The sequence below is a fragment of the Ambystoma mexicanum genome, chromosome 12 (assembly GCF_040938575.1).
Source record: "Ambystoma mexicanum isolate Mex_15411 chromosome 12, UKY_AmexF1_1, whole genome shotgun sequence".
NCBI classification, from domain to species: Eukaryota; Metazoa; Chordata; class Amphibia; order Caudata; family Ambystomatidae; genus Ambystoma; species Ambystoma mexicanum.
Genome location: NC_090936.1, coordinates 457,613,923 through 457,634,989, shown reverse-complemented (window position 1 = coordinate 457,634,989; position 21,067 = coordinate 457,613,923). Strand labels below are relative to the sequence as shown.

At 45.0% G+C, this 21,067-nt stretch overlaps 1 protein-coding gene across 3 annotated transcripts in view; it reads left to right on the top strand.

The window, feature by feature from the left end:
• The first annotated feature begins 365 nt into the window (after positions 1–365).
• The window catches only part of CREBL2 (cAMP responsive element binding protein like 2), a 357,999-nt gene continuing 337,297 nt past the window's right edge, over positions 366–21,067 (top strand). The window contains exon 1 of one of the 3 annotated variants that reach the window (XM_069628705.1): positions 366–673. In XM_069628705.1, coding sequence (XP_069484806.1) covers positions 659–673 — 15 coding nt within the window. In that variant the 5' untranslated portion in view covers positions 366–658. Of the gene's footprint in view, positions 783–21,067 lie in introns of all 3 variants that reach the window. The other 2 variants (XM_069628707.1, XM_069628706.1) reach the window with 2 other exon arrangements.

Genomic DNA, 21,067 nt, shown 5'->3' with positions numbered 1-21,067 from the left:
ATAATAATTAGTAATCGCACTTTAGAACATAACATTCTAGGTATCTTCAGTGTAAAGGCAGACATGCACGTTAGAAAAAACGTATGCACAACTTACGTATGAAACAAAATAATGTACATCGGGTTATTCTAACGTGGTTTTATCATTAGCACATCGTCCTGGACTGACACATTCTGGGCAGAATGTTAGCCCTTTAGTTCTTCATTGGAACGCTTTCGGTTTCAAAAGGCTAGTCCGTTTTCTACTTCTATTCCTCTCATTTGCCACCTAAAGCACGTTCAATGCACATCTTTTTATGAACTAACCTTCCCAGGGACCACTTCGTTTCCGCTTTCTTTAGAGTTGCCTTGTGGGAATGATAGTCCAAAATCCGCACAATCCTTGGTACTTCCGAACACTCTACCAAGCTAAAACAACTCTGACTCCCAGAGAGACCCGCACGCATCCCGCTTCCTGACAGGGCATATTTTGGTCGGGTTGTCAGGTTGTAAACAAACAGCGGGGGTACTCCTGTAGAGAGTGAAGAAGGACTGCCCAGTAGGTGGTAGGGGTCCCGGAGGCTTCTAGAAGGTTCGGCGCGGGTCAGTGCAGGTGCAGCCTGCGGCTGAGAGAGGGGAGGTTCTTCCCGCCAGCTGCAGCACTTAGAGTGCAGGGCCTGATGGATGACAGCAAGGTAAGTTCCAAACGGGGCTACTGGCTTTGGGAGACGCCCCCTTCCTGCAGAACGCTGTCCACCCACCCTGCTGAAACGACACTGCGATGTGTTTAAGATGCATATGCAGGTACTTAGCTTGTGGAGTGCTATCACCATCATCAATAGGGTGCTTGCGGTATTTTGGAAACTGTTTCCGGTTACCCAAAAATGAAATCGTGTTTAGTACGTCGATAAGAAAAAGTTAGTAACATACTGTAAAGAAAAGAGGTTATTTCCGTTACGGAGCAGTTCCAGTAGACTTATTATTTTTTTGTTATGTAGAAATTCGCGCACTAGATCTTTAAAAGACAAAGATATATTTCACTCCTGGATTTAATTTAAAGAGCCAGTATTATGTTTATTTTTTATTTTTTTTGGTTAATTTATATGGGACTTTCACGCCGGAGAACTTGTAGACTTTTTTTTGTACCAAACCTACGTCGGGGTTTGATTTCATTTTTGTTTACATATTTGTATTCCCGGTTAATTTAAACACGAATATTTAAGTATATATTATTTTTTGCCATTCGGTTGTGTGATGTGTACGGCCAGAACCATGGCTTGTGGTAGATTGAGTTACAGTCTAGTATAACCCCTTATTCTGCTGTATTGGCCGGCTATACGGTTACAGCACACAAGTTTGCGCATTTTGGTCACTTTTGGTAAACGGTGTGGCATGTTTGTTTTTCGAAGAGTACAACAATCGTTTTTAACTTGTTAAAGTTGGACTGTGTAATTAGGTTTTCTTTGGCCCGGTAGTATCACGGATTGGTGGTCTCGAGGTCTAGTTCTGTTTATTTTTCACAGCTATAACACACACATGTGTTTTTTTTCGCTGCTGTGCAACACGAGGGATGTTGTTATATGCATGTTGCATATTTACTTTTATTTCAGAACAAATATATATTTCGTGCAGAATTTGTAAAGTTGTTCTACCTGTGTCCTGTTTAGGAAACCTGCTATACCCATAACATTGATCCTGATGATTATTCTACATGCTGTTGGAGTTGGGCTGGTTGGTGGGCTCACTTGGGGTATAAATTGATGTCTATGTGTGGCAACGCTGTAACATTTTTTGGATATTTCTGCCTTATTTGCCCCCAATGAATAAACACGTGGAGGTGTTGTGTTACTGCACTTCTGTTTATTTCTTTGTGTTTTTCAATGCCGAGTCTTTTCATGCCCAAAATCCTGTTTTCCCTGACCTCTTCCTTAACTCTAACCTCATGTACATAATGTGGGTACGGTTCAGACGCAGGAGAGGTATAAGTGGGTGTCAAAGGGTGGGGTGAGGGGAGTGTCTAGGGCGTATACCTCTCCTTCTGATCCTAGTTTAAGAAATGTGCATGTATATTTGGTGCTTTTCTCTGTGAGCTAAGATGGGTCGCACAAGCTGAGCTTGTTAGGCAACCAAGTTCAGATCCTAGTGAGGCTGTCACTTCAAATTACTCTACCAGCATAGAAAACAAATCACTGCATGGAAGGGTACTTCTGGTTTTGAAAATATTTTATTGAGGATTTTCAAAGAAACATTTTTAATCAAGGGCGCTGTCTCTCCTCTATTACATTTTGGAATAGTTATGCATGCGGGTGACTGGATGAGAATGTGCGGTATGGTTGAGTGCATTAGATAAAACGGTGGAATGTTGCGTGTGCATACAGAACATGGAACCTGAGGGATCTAGGAATTCCAGGTTTAACCGTTGGGCAGGACTTCTATATGGAAGTCTGTACCAGAAGGATGTATTTTCCTTTTCCTCCTAGTTAATGTTCTGGTGTAACAAGAATAAATAAAGTGTACATTTCCTTTTGTACTTGGGGTCTCTGTGGTTCCTGCCTGTTCATGTACCTGGACACTTCAGAAACCAACAACTGTAATACTTGGGATGCCACAATTGCTGATGCTTATCTAAACAATCATCTTGCACCAGAGATAACATATTTCCTTGTATCATTCTTCTTGGTGTAGGATAAGGATTCTAGTGTTTATACGTTTCTAATCTGGCTGCATCCAATTACCTTTTTGATATTCTATGGTTCGCTTTTAATTGAAGTACCTGTGCTCTCCCATTGAAAGCCATGTTCCGGTCTAGTTTGTGACATGCTTGTTATTGGGATTAGAAGAGGGGATGAGTTAAAGATGGGCTATAAGGAAGAGAGTCGAGTCTCGGTTGCTGCCTTATGGATTGTGTTTGCACTCGCCACTTGAGGGGCGGGTGGAGGGTGGGTTGTGTTCATAGTTTGTTTTCTCATGGAGCGGTAAGGTGTAAGTGTGTTGTATTTTACATGGAGTTTCAGACTTCCATGTTTTGATAATTACTTAAGTCGTTTAGTTGGTTGTAGTTTTCAAGAGGGTTCCAGATTTGTGTAAAATTCGGATCCTGACATGGTGTTTTTCTAGTCGATGTGATTGGCATATGGAGTTCCCCTACATTCTGTGGGAGGTAAATACGTTTTATGGCTGTTGCCAATAGTTTGTCTAGAAGCTTTGGGTTCTTTGGGCTCAATTGGCTGACTTTAGTAAGGGTGCTGGTACAAAGTTCTTTTAGGGTGGTGTTCGGGTTCAGCTGCAGTAAGTCGGACTTGCTACCTTCTTTCCAGAATCTGAATTTACTAGGGCAGTAAACGAGCATGTACACGAGCAAGCCTACTTCAGAGGATCTTTACGTCTCCAGCACTTAGGCCTGAATATCATTTTGACTTTGTGAATTTGTTCCGTTGACCATAGTGCCCGATGTAGTACAAAGAATAGGGTTTGTGATTTTCTCGCAGCAGTTGGTGCTGTACTCATTCTTTTGTAATTATGTTCCCATTGGCTGAGATCTAGAGTGATACTGGTCTGTGCATAAAACCTTTAACAAAATGAGAAAAATGTATCAAATTCATATTAGATGAATTCAGAATACATTTATTTTTACCACCACAATAAGGATATTTGATGTGCTTTTAAAATGCTAATTTTGTTAAGCACAAGATGATTTTAAAATAGCCATTTGCTTTAGAGGACAAGCTTTACATTCGATGTACCAGTGTTGACGCCACATTAAGATTGCAAAATCAGCAAAGTCTGACTTCTTGCAATGTTGATCCGAGCACCCTAGACTTCAATAGTTTACATTAAATTTAAGAAGGATGTCATAGTAGATATCGTGGAATGCTATTATTAGCTCTTAATTCTGACATTGATCGTGAAAAAACGACTATACGGCATGTATTTGTCAATGGTCCAAGTTTTTTTTTCTTAGTATGGTTATAGGTATCATCAGCTTTCTCAACTTCCAGATGTGCCTATTTAGCTAAGCAAAAAGTATTCCACAAATAAGTGTGGAACATGATCTGTTTTGCAATTCCCCCAAATCGTGAACAGGGTAGTGGAGTCACTCTTAGTTGGCATTGTTTCCAGTCTGCTAATATCTGGAGTGATGGAAGGCCCAATTCACGACGAATTGCTGTTATTGGGATGCTTTTGGTAAATTTTAAGTCACCATAAAAAACCTTGTGTTCCGACCAGTTCATTTTCAAAGATTGTGACTCCACACCAAACATTAAACATGCAACTATCTTTGAATTGGGCATTTAAAAAAAAGTGGTAGCATTTTCTTCATCTGAGCCACAAAAACAGTTATCATTGAATACATATTATGTATCTTTTTGAATAACGGGCACAATATTTTAAAATTATCCACACGTTCTAGTTTCATCCAGTTGCCAATTAAATAGCTATCAAAATCATTGTTTTCGAAATATTTATTTTTCCAAATCCTTTTAATACTTAAACCATGCATTGATCGATCTCTGGAGACCTATAGGTATTCAATTAAAGGGAACAATATATCGTCTGCACATGCTACATAATCAATAGATGGATGTCCCAAATGTGGTGGGAAAGCATATCGTTATGAAGAGGGATGCGAAAATTCGCCCCCTCGTACATGACACGGAAGAAGGCCAGGAGATGCGTGAAAGCCCATACTATTTCTGACCAATTCCTAGTGCTCCAATGATTGTTAAGTATGTGGAAAGTTACTGTCTCAGCCAGGCCAGGGGTGCTACAAATCTACCACAGAGAGGATGAGGAGCCCCAGGCTGCAACCAACGAGACCTCAATTGACAGTATTGATTAAATGCCAGGATGCCACGTCACTGACCGTTATGCTCACCTGGTATAAACGGGGGCGCCACACGATACAGGATGGAGGTCTAAGCGCTATCCCGGACCCCTCTGTGCTTGGTTATGTGCCAGATGTTGGGTAGCGCCTATAACAGGACAATGGAGGGTTAAGATACTGGTTCTGTGATGGGTGGACTCCCACCTCCCTCTAGTCCAAATTATTGCGGGCGTTCCGTGGACCTAGTTGCTTCACTGGTCCGTGTGCCCTTACATCGGGTCCAGACCGGCTGTGACTCTGACTCTGCTTGCTGTCCTCCAGGTGAGTTATGTCTTTTCTGTCTCTTTCTTTGACTCTGTTTTCTGTCTTCTTGGCGTCTTGCTCCACTATGCTGTTCCCTACAATGTCTCTCTTTTTTTTTTTTTTCACAGGGATGGTTGCGATCTCGGAGTTGCCGCGCAGATGGCAAAGACCACGGTGAGTTATTGATGCGCGGAGCGCTGCTTATTGTTGTTAATTGCTAACCTGTGTTCTATTCTTTGTACAGGTTGCAGTGATGAGCGATCGAAGCGCTGCTTGCCCAGATAAGGTTTTGTTAATGCTGACCTTGTTCCTTCTCCCTTGCAGGTTGCGGTGAAAGCCGGAGATGCGCGAGGTAAGAGAAGCACAGGGTGCTGGCAGGACTTGCTGCTTGTCCTGGTAAGAATTGTTATTAATGCTGTCCTTGTTAATTACCTTTGCAGGTTGCGGCGAACTCCGGAGATGGGCGAGATAAGCGGAGCGCAGGATGGATTCAAGGCCGGTTACTAAACAGGTAAGTGTTCTTGCTCGCTAATGCTGTTCTTGTTCTCCAGGTTATTAATGGAATCTGGTTCTAGGGCTTCAAGATCGGGCCACTGGAGAAGCAGATGAGCAGGCGCTGGACACAGTGAGCGTTACGCTGCAGGAGTGCAGAATAACACAAAGCATGTTCTGCTGTTTGGGTGTAGTTTAAATAGCCCAGGTAAAGTTGTTCCAGGCCCGGCCTCACCCAAACCACTAGACCGCATGGCTTGGTTCTAAAGAACTGAGCTGTGTAATAGGCCTCCATGTTGGATTAAGGTCCAAAACTGGTATTGCTTTATTCCTGATAATGAGCCAGGTGCTAGGACTGACTCCATGTATGTTTCTGATGGAGTTTTAAGGCCCTTGGGGCCAGCGTGAAGGGCTTTAGCCCCACTGCTGCCAGGGGGCTGTTATACCTGAGGGGGCCAGGGGCATGGATCGTGACTCTGACATGGTTAGACACACCACGACTTGGCAGCGTTAGACAAGAAGTACACCTGCAATCCGCACATCGGGACACAAACCCACACCCACATGAGCGTACAGCTCTATAGATAGAGGGCATATACATACTGTCATTGCTTTTATTATTTTGTCATTAGCTGAAGTCAGCAGTGTAGGAACCGAAGAAGCAGATCCTAAGTAAAGCTTGCAGATGCGTATATGCAAATAACCTTATGGAACTGCAGGAGCACCTATGGGACCTGGCACATCTAAGTGTGACTAGCGTATGGAAATATAGAATAGCATTGACACTGTAGGAACTGCATAATTGTTTAGGAAAATTACAGAAGGCTCAAGCCTCTCAGCAAGAGCTGAGCTTAGTGGAATTCAGACTGGACAAGAGCAAACATTTGAGACAGGACCCGCTTCCAAGGCCACCAGATGCAAATGACATTCCATTCCCTGAACGACAGTAACACCAGCTGCAATAAATAATAATTCTCCATATTTCTGAGCTGCAGAGTTACAAATCATGGTCTACGAACACGTGACCCGGGCGACTCAGATAATGAACAGAAACCAGCGCTGGGAAAGTAAGTTGACCTCGCATCGCCAGACAGAAGCTTGCAACAAAGATGAGACAAGTGTTGCACAAGATGAATGAGCACTCTCATAGACTAAGGTGGTACACACATGTTACAATGCAGACACCCAGTTGTTCTCATTACCTTGAGAAGTTACACCAAGAGCTGAAAACCATTGCGCATCCCAGGCCTGGGGACGTCGGCTGTAGCCAACCACGGTTCAGTATCATAGGGGTGGGTAGCAATGGGCAAGAACCACTGGTAAGGCCCTTGCACTGCAACATTGTTAGAGATAGAAATTTGGGGATAGACCAGGCCAGCCGACGTGCGAGAGCCAGTATAACTCATATAGGTGAACATATAGATTATTAGGCTCCTGACGACCAATCTAGTTGTGCGATAGGTTTTCTGGAGAGGGGTCTAGGTTGTTACGTCATTCTGATGTACTTTTAGGACAATACTGGCCTCCGAGCCAGGAGATGTTGAGATGTCCAAGGATTTCTTTCGTCCCTGTACTGATCCCAGTTGGTTTTGGCTGTAATATACTGCAGTTTGAACTTGTGGTCTGACTGGGTCCACGTTCTTTTCGGAGGTAGGTGTTGAGCCTTCCAAGAGTCCCCAAACTCCTAGTGGCCCTCTAGCCTACCTGGGAGTTTGTCCCAACAGTTACAAAAGGGCTGATACACAACCTTGGCAAAGTCTACAACAGATATCAACGTAGCTAGAGCAATTACCCTCTTGGTCAAGTCTAATCTTAATTTTTGTATTGGCATGCAGATGAATTGGCACGTTTTTAGTAAATGGCTTGGGCAATGCTTCTTCTTTAGAGTTCACCGAAATTTATTGCAGTTAATCTGGTCAAAAGCCATTGTAAAATCTATAAAACCAAAATTAATCTGGCGCTGCATTGCGCTGATTTTTGCTGAAGTTATGAGGGTTTCTATTTTTATAGAATGCGCGCTGGCCTTGTGTGTAATATATAATATGCGGAGGCAGCTTTTGGTGCTAGAGATTGTGGGCCTTGGGGGTGGGGAGGGGGTGAGGACTGCATCCCAAATTATTGCAGATGAGTGGCGGAATTAGCACTTATGGCTACATTGCCACACTTGGTTTTAATTCATGAAAGAGGGTTTGGGCAGTCAGCCTATGCCCCTCCCCATTCCCTGACGAACATGGGACTTCAAAAAATATATATAACCTGTTGTTTGCGGGTGTCGGCTGCATATAGATTAGGAGAAGGATTCTGCTAGAATGAGCAGCAGAAGGGCACATGTTAATTCCTACAAGTTGAAACTTTGGAAACGGGAATGGAGAGGCGGCTGCTGAAAGACTTCACTCATCTTATAGTGTAACCAGCTTTCAATAAGCTGGTGCGTGTGCAGTCACTCTTATTATTGCACGCTGTGTCGTGCATGCATAAACCACTTGGCTGCCATACAGTATACAGTGGGGTGCCGTAATGCAGCTTTCCTGTGGGATTAACACTGTTACCCACACTTGCCATCATCCACTCTCCCTTCCTTTCATTTTTCCCCACTCATTTATTCATCCTTGTGATCCATAGAGGCCCTTTTAATCAAGGTAACACATCATACTGTGGATGAGACCGAGAATAACTTCTCACACAAAGCAGTAAGACCGACTCGGGAAGCTGGCAAATAACTGTTTTATTTTCAATTATCTAAAACGGGGAGTACAACGGGCGGCGCTTTGCATAATCTCACAGCATCTCATAAAAAATCATGTTTATATACTAAAAGTTCTTCATACATGACGAGCTAAGAAAACCTACGGGAGATTGTGGTTGGCTCAAAGGGGATGTCTAAGTTTACTTTCTATATGGGATATGATTGTGATTGGGTCTCTGTAGGCGGGTGGGCATTCATGCCCTCCCTTAGCGCAAGTCATAGTGCAAGTGATCTTCAGCAGTAATTAGAAACACTTCATTGGCTCTCAAACTATAAGGTTCCTCATTATACGGCCTTCTACAATTGGCACACTTGTACCCTTCGGAACACTAGATTTTCTGGTAGCACTTAAGTTGGTACCCAAGGTGCTGGTGGGTGAATTTGACAGTGTCTCCCCACCCAATTAGCCCAACATCTCTCATCACTCATGCCGTCTGCCATTCACATTGTCTTTAAACTCTGACTTGTAGTAGCTTCTCACCCCTGGGAATATAAGGGAGTGCAAGCACTCTCTATCTTCAATCTGGTGCATCATGCTTCTTGTCTGTTTTCATCTTCAGCTCACGTGATCAGAGTCCATGAATTTGCTCTGATAATAGCATTTCAAAATCTTTAATAAACATGGCACTCCTGGTGTTCTCTCTTTGCAATTTTAACAAGGGATGGCTTGGCTTCTCACGTACACTGTTCTTCACAGGCTGATAAACAGTTCTTGGCTGCTTCCAGTCTTTCACATCAAGCCAGACAGCCTCTTTGGTCTTGCTTCAGATTCAAGGCTTTTCTTTGCTGCAACACACAACTCTCAATCCGTTTTCCTCCATGGAGATTCGCTTACTAAAGTTGTATCATCGAATGTCCAGAATTCTATATACATATGTTGGCGGCACCTCCTACAGTGTATATGCTAAGTATAGCCAGCCTTATGAATACTTAATCTACTTGCGTTACAGCATCTGTGCAGTTGTAAAACGACTTGTTTTTCTGCAGTGTTCTTCACACGTGCATTCTTCATTCCGTACATGAAAGTCTTCTTAATCTTTACTTTGCCATCAAATTCAATATCGCCTATGCATTCTCTTCTCTGGTCATCCTTCCCAGTGTGTCATTCTTATCTTTGGTGACATCACCAGCTTCTCCTTTTTGCATCTTCACACTTCTTCAGGCACTTCTCTCAGGAGACCACCAGTCTTTTGGGGATACTTCACATAGGGTCTTCTCCACGGATACCTTGTCTCAAAGATTCTTCGTGGTATAGGTACCATTACCGGCGTTGCACATGTCGCAATTTCCGGTTTCCAACATATAGGCAAAATGGGGGCAGGACTTTCTGTAGAGGCATTCGGCTGCTCCTCTACACCCCACAAATTTCCCCCACCCTGCTGTAGTCGATTCATCGACCACGCCTTCACCAGTTTCCACATCTCTGCATCCTTTCTTGAAAAAGTGTTTATTTGGAGTCCAAATTTTCATTACTCCCTTCAAACATCCTGCTGATTTTCGACACTCCAGGTCATATGGCTGCATCAGCCATTCAGGTTACAGTAAATCCATTGTCCCACATACTTCCTGTGGTTTGTTGGATGCAGAAACTTTGTTACCTCTGGTGCTAAGAAACTGGTCTTTATGTAGTCTCTGATTTCTTCAACTGTTCATTCCTTTGGTCCAAACCCTGATTCAACATCTATCATGATCTTCATTCCTACTGCTTTCGTCGCTGTCTTCCTGCACTGTGTAATTATTATTTCGATTCCAAGGAATCGAAACCTTACCATCACTAATATTGCTCCCAAGAGCTTGAAGATATTCTCCATCTATTGCAGAATGTGATTATGTCAAGGACATATCTATTCTGGAGAGTCATCAGTCTTATGGCTCTCAATTCTTCCTTGATCGCATTGAATACTTTTATAGTAGTGTTTACCAGATGGGTACAATCTGTAGACATTTAGCATTCGTCTGGATTCCTGGCATAAAGATATTCGTGAAGACTGCTGCAGTCTGGCAATGCTGGAACATGAATAAGCACTAGGGAACACATCCCTCCCCAATCCTTGGGCAGCTTCATGTAAGCTGTGGATCGACAAGCACAGTAGTGATCCATCCTTCATGCCTGGTATATCAAAGATTTGGCCACACTGATTTATTTCAACCTTCCTTGTTCCATTATTTCTGAAACATAGGGCTGCACTAGCCAGAGGCACTATCTGCAAAGGTGGTCCTTTACCGTTGACCCATGTCAACTGCTTCAGTCTTTGGCCAGTGGTGCTTGCATGCATTATTTCTCTGCTGTATTTATAACTGGCTCGTAAAATCCTGTTGCTGCTGCTATGCACACAATCGGGCCTTACGCCCATCCTTTCGGAGTCAACATTGTTCTTTTAATTTGTAATTGGCCTCTTTCCTTGCACCTCTATATCTCTTCCGGATGTTTGCCTTCACAATCTTGTTTTCTTCTCTTCTGATACCTGCTCCGTATATTGCAGACTGTTCATATCTCATCACTAGATTTCGTGTCTATGGCTTTTCCTTTGTTTTCAAATCTTGTACATGGTTGTCTTCTCTTGCAGATGCCTTCTCAGTCACCCTGGAACTGACCTTGTGTCTGGCAGAGTACAAGATGTGTTAGACACTGGGCTTTCAGATCTTAGAGGTTCCCCACAGCATAAGGTATGAGAGCACAAACATAGCAGCTCTCCTTACAGTATTTTTACCCCATCTTTTTCGTGTGTTGATACCACGTTATTACCCAAATGTGCTGTCTAAATTATGTGTCAATATTCTCATCTTCCTCTGTACCCCTTTTACGTCTTCCCAGCAGAATGGCTGCTGCCCATGGAAATAATTCTAAAGAAGTTCTACTCTGGGCAGAGAACATTTGAGACCTGGGTTCATTAGTAATTGGTAAATCTACACGGGTTACTGGAGTGGGGAGAATCAAAGGAATTTCTGCTTTCTTTGGAGCAATAAAATAAATCGGAAGAAACAGGAGGGCACAAAGCATGATTGTGAACACACAAATGAAACTCCACCATTCTGGAGTTTCTCTTGGCCTTGGTCATTTTCTAAAATCTTACCAGTTTCAAGATGCCTCAGTGTGCCTCTGTACTACCGTTTAGGAAGGAAAAAACATTGAAATCCGGCAATTCAGGTAAATCCGGTAGCTGCAGGATCCATAAGCAGCCTCCTTATTGCAGGGCCATTTTTTAGGATCATGCAGAAAAGTAATTATGACGCTATGCCCAACAAGAGCTGGATAAGCTTGAATAATAAGAAAACAGCATCCTCCCCCTCCGCCCCCTCCCTCGGCACTTGAGTTGATCTGAAATGACAGATACTAGCGTTCATACATGTTAGGAAATGAATTAAATGAGTACTTAATAGTTTTTCAGTACTCCGGGCATTACTTCTGCTCCTCGATTGGAGGAGTCGGGCAGGCAATATAGCCACCCCTTCTTCAGTGTCAATTTAAGCTTAGCGACTCTCCTTTTAGGAGGCCGTGGAGTATCTCACATATTCCATTTGCTTGCGGATGATAAGCAGAAGAAAACGTGTGTTTAATATTCAATAACAATCCCATTCGTTCAAATACAACAAAATGTGGCCCATTATCGGATATCGGCGCTTCACACACTCCCCATCTTGGAAGGACTTCACGTACCAAAAATGTTGCTGCGCAAATGGCATCAGGGTGTGTACATGGACCTGCTTTGATCCACCTGGAGAAGGGACACACTACCACTATCAGATACCTATATCCACTACATGCTTGCAGCATATCAACATAATCGATATGTAAATGCTGAAAAGGACCATTCGGTGAGGAATCTCTCCTCTAATTGTTTGCAGTGTATGCCCAGTGGTAAACCTTTGATGTACGATGCAATAAAAGAAAAGATTTGTTTTTTATAACGCCAATAACCACATATGTCTATAATATATCACATTCCATTATCGCATGAGGATCATTCCCTGTAAACTTCCCAACGCCCTCCCCCCCTCCCTTGCTGTGCATATTCTTTCTTTGTTTGTTGTACCTATTGTTCACTTTCAGCCTCTTGTGTGTCCTCTGGAGTTGCGGTTTTGCTGATGCCTGGGTTAAATGGGGACACTGTCAAAGCGATCCATTGTTGTATATCCATGCCCAGTTCTTGTTTCTGTACCCCAAGCGCTGTTTCCCATACTCCAGTTTCAACTGCTGACCATTCCTTAAGCCTTCCCACCATCTGGCAACACTCGGCCTCTTTTAATTGTTCCACATCATGGCTATGCTACACTTAGCTAATATATACACTGAGTCTTCAACTTTGTTCAATGATTTATTTTTCGAACTCCGTATGTATCTGCCCAGCATGCATGCATCTGGGAATTGTATCGTCTAAATCTACGCCACCATGGGACGCTTTAAGCGCAAGTCCCTGCCAAAACACATGTGTGTCCGGTATACCCTATGTGTGATGTAGTTGTATCAGTTGAAGTCTGGCGTTTCTTGAATCCTTTTTATGATATAGTACTATGACACTCCATTCGTTATCTTCAAATCTCCTGCCCAATTTGAATTTCCGTTTTCCCTTTGCACTGCAATTCTGCCCACGAGTCTCGCTCAATTAATAGTTCATTGATCCTTGAGATAGCATGTCCACCCTCTGATACGCTGAGCAGATTCTCCATTTCCTATAACCGCTTAAATAATGCATGGCCACCTCCCCTTCAACACCCTTAGCACCGCGTTCTGCAGTAAGAATTGCCCTGTGTCTATGCCTGTAGTATCTTGTCCCGCGAATAACAAGAACCCTTTCTCATTACGTAGGTCCCCTATCCGTTTGGTCCGCACTCTGGTAATGTTCCCTTACATGTCTGGCATTATCGCCGCCATTGGGGGGGGGGGGTCTGTGGTGAGATCGAATCAACCATTTCCATCATTTTTCAGGTTCTTTTCCAAATGTGGATTCCCAGTTTCACTAGATATGGATGACTCTTTCGTTCTCCCCCAGGGGTCCATACCAGATCCCTGAGGTATGTGTGTTATTTTTTATTATTATTATTTTTTTTTTAATAGCTGGCTGAAGGAGAGTCATCTCCGTCGTGGCCTGATCTGCCACCCTTTGTACTACATGTCGCAACTGGCATGCCAGGAAATGCACCTCGAAATTCGGTCCTTTCCAACCCCCTTCTTCATAGGGCCTCAGTATTGCGCTTAGTGCCAATTCTATGCCTCCCACTCTACAAAGGAACCGCCTGCAGAGCTTCTCTAGGTCTCGGGAAAAATTGTCTCATGATATTATGTGGGACGTTGCTAAAACAGTTCATAAGTCCCGGCAGTGCCACTATTTTCAATAGTGCTGCCCTCCCCACCATGGACAAAGGTAGCCTGTCCCAGAGCTCCATCGATTTTTCTCTAGTTCGTACAGTGTTAAAGGCATGTTCTGATTTGGGGTCATGGTAATATATTCACCAAATATCTGAAGGATTCAGTGTTCCATGGCAGGGGAAGGACTGGCAAATCCCTCTTCTCCACCGTCGTGGTTTTAGCTGAGGGGGAAAAAGGCATGACTTTCTCTTTTGTTTATCTGGATTCCGGTCAATGTACCAAACCCGTCGAGCACCTCCAGCACATAAGGCAAGTTGACCTCCGGGTTACTCCGATACAATGTTTCTTCTGCGTACATGGACACTATGTGTTTCACTCTATTTTTATTCCAATGACCCATTCTTCCCGTCGCAGGTATGCAGTTATAAGTTCTGCAGCAATAATATATAGCATGGGAGACAGGGGGCAGCCCTGCCTCGTGCCCCTGTGTAGTAGCTACTTATCAGAGTACGTGTACCCGGTCTTGACCTTGGCCATAGTCTCTTTATATAATAGCCGCACCCACTTCATGTAATTCGGCCCTGTAGCCAATTTCACCATGGTGGCATACAGCCAGTTCCAATGGACGGAGTCCAATTCCTTAGTCGCATCTAGCGATACAACTGCACAATGCGCACCGCTATCTTTTGTGCTATAGATGACATGATGCAGTCTGCACAGGTTTTCTGTGATGTTTTGGCCTGATACATACCCAGTTTGGGCGTGATGGATCAGCAGGGGAATTACCTTCCTGAGTCTGTTAGCCAGGATAGCGGCAAGGATGTTACTGTCTTGGTTTAACATGGACGGATGTCTGTACGATCCGCAGTACGTACTCTTTGTTTGTTAGTTTTCAATAGCTGGACTATCACGGCCTCCCTCATGGTGTCTGGGAGAATCTCCACTTCATATGCCTCATTAAGCACCCTGGCAAGTAGAGGTGCTACGGTCTCAGCATGGACTTTGTAGAACTTGCCTGTTAGTCCATCTGGGCCGAGGGCCTTCCCAGAAGGCAACGTTCTGATAGTAGCCAAAACCTCCTCTGGGGTTATGGGCTCATCTAACGCCCATGTCTGTTGTGCTTCCAGTCATGGCAGCACTATTGGGTCCAGGACGTTCAATATTTGACACTCTGCCTCCGAGTGGGGGTCAGCATATAATGTCTCATAATATTTGGAGAAAACCCCCATCTATTCCCACCTGCGTGTTTACTTCTCCCAGGTCAGGGTCATGAATGGAGCATATCTGGGACCTGTTATTCTTCCGTTTGTACAGCCAGGCAAGCAGTCTGCCGGGTTTGTCCCCCTGCGCTTGGTTCCTTTCTAAGTATCTTGCATAGTTGAACGTTCCCAGCTTGTCCCATTGTACAAGGCATGCCTGCTTCAACTCAATCTCTTCTTTTAAATGTTCGTCGTCTACTTTTGCCTTCTTCTCCAATACCCGTAATTTCTCTTCTATGCCAGTAAGAGTGTTCACGATGGATTTCCGGACTCTGCCGCAGGCTGCCAACATTTCACCCTGGATAACAACCTTGTATGCCTCCCAAACCGTGCCGACCCTTTGTACGCTCCCCTCGTTTGTCGCTATAAAGTCTACAGTGCTTTTTCTTATGTTCACGTGAAACACCACATCTAATTTCGCTTCACAATCTCCATGTGGGTATAGGTGGTCTCGGGGCAAACGCTTTCCAAATCACAGAGTGGGGAATGGTTCGACAGGACCCTCGCCAAACAGCCAAACCGCTTGTCTCAGAGAATGCCCGTACGTGTTCCGCCCCTGCAAACAGGTAATCTAATCGAGTGTGGACTTTGTGTCGGGCAGAGTAATATGAGTTTTCCCTGCGGTCCCCATGTTGTTCTCCACACAAGTTCTTAAGCTGTAACTGCTGCAATAGTGAGACTAACACTTTTATTTGGGGGGGGGGCGGTAATACAGTCTTTTATGTTTGGAGTCGGATTTGTCCTTAGTGGGATCTAAGGTGCAGTTGAAGTCCCCGCCTCATATCATTACCCCAGCTCTATAAGGGTCTAGTCTTGCATATAGCGACCAGGAAAAAAAAACATGGCGTCGTGATTCGGCGCATATGTGTTCACGATGCACATTTCTCGGTTCTCCAGCATGCTGTATATCTGGGCCATCCTACCCTCATCGGTTTTAGTAGTGAGGACTTTGAATGGGATGGTCGGGTCTATCCAAATCGGGACCCCTTTTGCGTAAATTGAATAAGTGGATCCCACACCAAAAGTATCCCACCCCATGCTCTTTCCAGGTTCTTTTGTTTCGGCGCATCTAGGTGTGTCCCTTGCAATAGTACAATGCCGACTCTATTCCTCCATAATGTACATATGAATTCTCAGTCGTTCAACATAACTACTTAACCCTCTGATATTCCATGTCATCATTTTAACCGTTTCCGCCATCCTGTCTCTCGACCCAAGGTATCACGAGGGCAATGAATTAATCTTCAGTGATCATTTTACATTGTGTATTCCAGAGTATGCTAGGGTTCCCTCTACTCCCATCAACAAACAGGCCCCTCCCCTCCCCCCCCCCCCGCTCCCAACTGCACACTTAACTTGTCCAACAGTGCTAGGCGTGCTAGGACCTATGGGCAGGATGTATATGGTGGCCCAAATCTATTTTGCGGGTTTGTTGGGGGCAGGGGGGAGGATTTTTCTGCATTGGCTTTCCCTCTACTGGGTGTCTGTGGCACCCACATTGCTCCTGCTATGTGATTATCGCATGTTGCTACCATGCTATTGATGAACTATTCCCTATGCGTGGCTCGGGTCCATAGCTACTCGGCGTTTGCATTGATTTGATATCAATTCTGCTATTACTCCCCGAAGAGTGTGACACTGTTGTCAAACACGTGGACTATGTTGCTTCCGGTATCTGCGCATTGTCCATCCATTCCTGCGTTTTTCTGCTGTCGACTCAGACAAAAGGGCCTTCTGTTGTAGATCATTTTTTAAATTTTGCTGGGTTTATCCACATGTACTTTAGCCCGACCTTCCTCAATCTGGCTTTCGTGGTGAATTGGACTCTCCTCTTTTGGACCTGGAAGGTGTAGTCTGGGTACACTGATTTTGGCGGATTCCCTTTGTATCATTCCTCCTGAGCGAGAGAATGCCAGGATTTCTTTCCGGTCCTTATAACACCATGGCTATCTTTGTTCTGGGTGGAGCTCCTGGCGGTTGTCTCCTAGTGAGGGGGCGATGTGCTTGTTCTATTGTGAACCCTTGTGTGTTCCTCCACTCTGATTTCCTTTATCAAAAAGTTTTCCACATAGGTGGTGGGGTTCAATCCTTCGATTCCCTCAGGCAGGCCCACAATTCTTAGTGTTTCTGTGTGCTCGACCCTCCGCTCTGTCTTCCAACAGTTTATCCTTCTGCATAAGGACGTATATCTTTTGTCGCCTGCACTCTAATGTTCCAAAATGACTCGGACATCTTGAGTGTAGCAGTGCTAAATCGATGGCAACGGCGTCTATCTTGCTCTCCAGCGTTGCTTGGAGCGCTGCGATTGCCTCAAGGATCTGTTGGTTTCCCGGGGCGGCCATGTCCCCAGGCGGTATGCAATGCTGGAGAATCTTGTGCCTGCTTCAGCTGTGATGAATGTACGCCCCAAGCCGTATGACCATGGATTGTTCGGGCTGTAGCGGATCTACTTTTTACAAGCACAGTCCAGGGTCTGGTCCTCGTAGGTTGCATCTCCCGACCGGTGCCAAGGCCAATGGGGGGGGGGGGGGGGTGGCCTGGGTCTGACAGCCAGCTAGCCACGCGGCACCTCTGCTGACTGCACCTCTCGCATGACCTTTGGGTTCCAGGAGTAGTCCAGTCGCTGGAGTGACCTCTCCTTGATCAGCTGTGCCTAGCATATGAGCCCCAGTATCTTGCTGAGGTAGGTGTGTACTGTCCACGCCTTGTCCTTTCGTGGTGACTGCATTGCACTGCTGTAGTGGACTCTTTATGCACACGTGTGGTTATGTGGCAGATCGACCTTGTGCACTTTGTCCACGATGTAGCTCTACACCAGTATATGGTTGCACCGATTTGTCCCTCCAATTCGGCTGTGACCACCCGTGCTGTTCCATTGCCCGGTCTTTGCCCTTTCTGGACGTGGCCACCGTCGCTGAAGTCAAGCCCACTGGCTGTGGGCGAGTAGCATGACTGTAGCCACCTGGCACCCATCAGGGAGAGCCAATTAGGCGGGTGTTATCCCATCAGGGACTCTATATGCAGTGCTCCGTAGTACCTAAGCACTGTCCACCGCCTTAGTCACTGGTAAAGGCAAAGTAGGCTGCACCAGCACCTGTGTTTCCCCCCTCCCCCAACCCCCGGTCCCCCTAAAGTGGTGATGTTTAGCAGACATCTGACTTTTACAGGGGAGAGGGGAACCAGTCTGGTCCGTTGGTGGCATTGCCAATGTTGGCGCTTCTAGCCAGAGGCTCAGCTTGTGTTCGTGAATTGGGAGTAGGGGGGGGGGAGCCCTCCTCACGGGCCACTGGTTGTGAATATAGTTTGAACTGGGCCCCCCTGCCCTCCCAACACCTTACCTCTAGTCTAGTCACTTCAGGAATCTCCTCCGGCCTCTGTGTTCACGACCCACAGTCCCGGCCTCTCGCAGCAGGTCACCAGCAGGGGATCTCCGGAAGCAGCAGAACCTTTTGTACGCGCTGCGCTGCAGCTGGTCGGTCAGTCGTGACGTCCAGCAGCAAATGTCTCCAGGGCTCCAGCTCCTATCCTGCTGTCTCAGGTCTGTGCTCATGTACCTTCCACCAAACCTTTGCTCCTCTGGTCGCGGTGCTCTGGCAACACAGGTCACTGTGCCTTCAGCTGCCGGTCTCCTTTGTTCTGCATGTAGCACAGTGTCGCGGGTATCCCTGCTGCCTGCAACGACCACAGCAATGCTTCCTCCACTAGAACAATAATCTCCCAGCAGTCTGGATAGTCGGGTGCAGAAATGCCTCCACTGTCAACTTGGGAGCTTCTCCCTCTACTAAGCGCTTTTGCTTTATCCTGCGCCCCTGCCGCACTCAGGTTGTCGCCACCATTTTCTCGACCTACGCCGTGGCTCCTCTTCAGCACAGTGCTTCGTCCTGTGTTGTTCTCACAGACGCTCCCACTCAGGGAGCTTGCGTTTGCAGCATATCATTGTCCGATCATCGGGAGCCCATGGAGCACACGTCCACCTCACATGGCCGCTAGCCATGCCCATTGACTTATGATGCAATTTACTGCATACAATGCAACGTGTTCTAACAGGTTTGGTACGAACCAGTCTTCTGCAATAGATGCAGCAAGACTCTCCCTAGTTACATGTGCAGGGTAGTGCAGCTGTTCAAGCGCTACCCTTTAATAATGCTACTGGCATCACCAGCTTTCCGGGTCTGTCGTGACGCCACAATACTTCGGTGGGGGAATAGTGAAAAACCCCTTTGTTTCCATAATGCTTGCTCTTCCTGTGGTGCGCTGCCTTCAATTTCCATTAACTGAGATCTTGATAAATGGTTAAATCCTTCTTTTTACCACCATAATTTTAACCATGTTTTCCTTAACATCTGGAGCATCAAAACTTGAAATATAGCTTCTACATCTGCGGCTTGGTTCCTGCAAGAGATAAAATCCGTTTGCTTAATATGGCTAGTGGGAGTTGTAGTGCCTTACTTAATAAGCCTGTCCAGTAATGATGCGTGTTGCACTGGAGTGCCATCCGCTCTGAGGTAGCCCCTCCTTTTCCAACATGCTAGCCCTGCATGTACAGTCGACGCCACATAGGCGTCGCTGTATATGATCACTTCTGTCCTTTGTGTTTTTCAAGCGCAACAATGAGCGCTTCAATTCTGTTGCTTGTGCTGAAAAGTGAGACGGTAGACTTGCACTTTCTACAACCTCAAATTAACTGTTTGCTCTATGCCTCACTACAGCGGCACCAGAATGCCTTTTCCCAATTCGTCTGATCAACTTTTGAAGAACCATCAATAAAGAGAATTTCCCCTCCTGCCAGAGCGTTTTCTTTAACGTATGGTCATTGTAAAACTCCTCATAATTTTTGCAATCATGCACATGGTTACCCTCTGCCACTGGTTCAGCTACAAATGTGTCGGGGTTCACGATTTTACTTCGGACAATTCTAATCGCATTATTTGATATAATAACGTACACAGAAGCCCTCTGAGATGTCAATGTACCCTTGGGTTTCTCAAAAATGGCAAATTCATGCTCTACAAAAAGTGTCATATGACGCCTAATTAGAATGCTTGTAGACTTCTCAATTGCGAAGGTGGCGGCTGCCAATGACTGTTCGCACAGAAAATGCCCTTTCATGACTGGATCTAATATCCCACTAGAATATGCCAGGAGTTTGTACCGTACTGTAGTTCTGTGTTAGCCGTCATACTCTGTCCCGGTTTATAGTCATAATGTCGACAAAAAAATGTCGACAGACAAAAATGTCGAAAAAATAATGTCGAAAATAATAATGTCGACATTCTATACTTTTAATGTAAAAAGTCATAATGTCGAAAAAAAAATGTCGACATTTTTTTTTCGACAATATGACTATAAACCCTTAACACTATCAACACCTCACCCAACACCCTCCTGCAACCCCCCCACACCCCACACCACCACCCTCCCACCCCTCATATGCAACACATTCTAATTATTTATATATTTATTTATTTATTTTTTCAATAAATAAATAACCAACAAAAAGTATCATTTACTATGGGGGGGTCCCCCCCCAACCCCCCCTCACCCAACACCCCCCTGCCACCCCACCACACCCCCTAACCACCCTCTCACCCCTCATACTCAACACAATCTAATTATTTATTTATTTATTTATTTATTTATTTTTTCGATAAATAAATAACCAAAAAGAGTCTAATTTACTATGGGGGGGGTCCCCCCCCAACCCCCCCTCACCCAACACCCCCCTGACACCCCCCCACACCCCCCCCAACCACCCTCTCACCCTCATTCCCAACACATAGTAATTATATATTTATTTATTTATTTATTATTCAATAAATAAATAAACAAATAAATAAAAAGAATATCATTTACTATGGGGATGTCCCCCCCAACCCCTCTCACCCAATACCCCCTGCCACCCCCCACCCCTCATACTCAACACATACAACACAACAATAAATATATATTTATTTATTTATACAACATTTCGAAAAAATGTCGACATTAATGTAAAATGTCGACATTTTTGTATGTCGACATTATTGATTTTCGACATTAATTTGTCGACATTTTGACTGTCGACATTATTGATGTCGACATTATGACTGCACACCCTTCGTTAACTATGGGCTCCGGGCATTACCCGAGTCGGTAATGCCCCTACCGCTCGGGTCA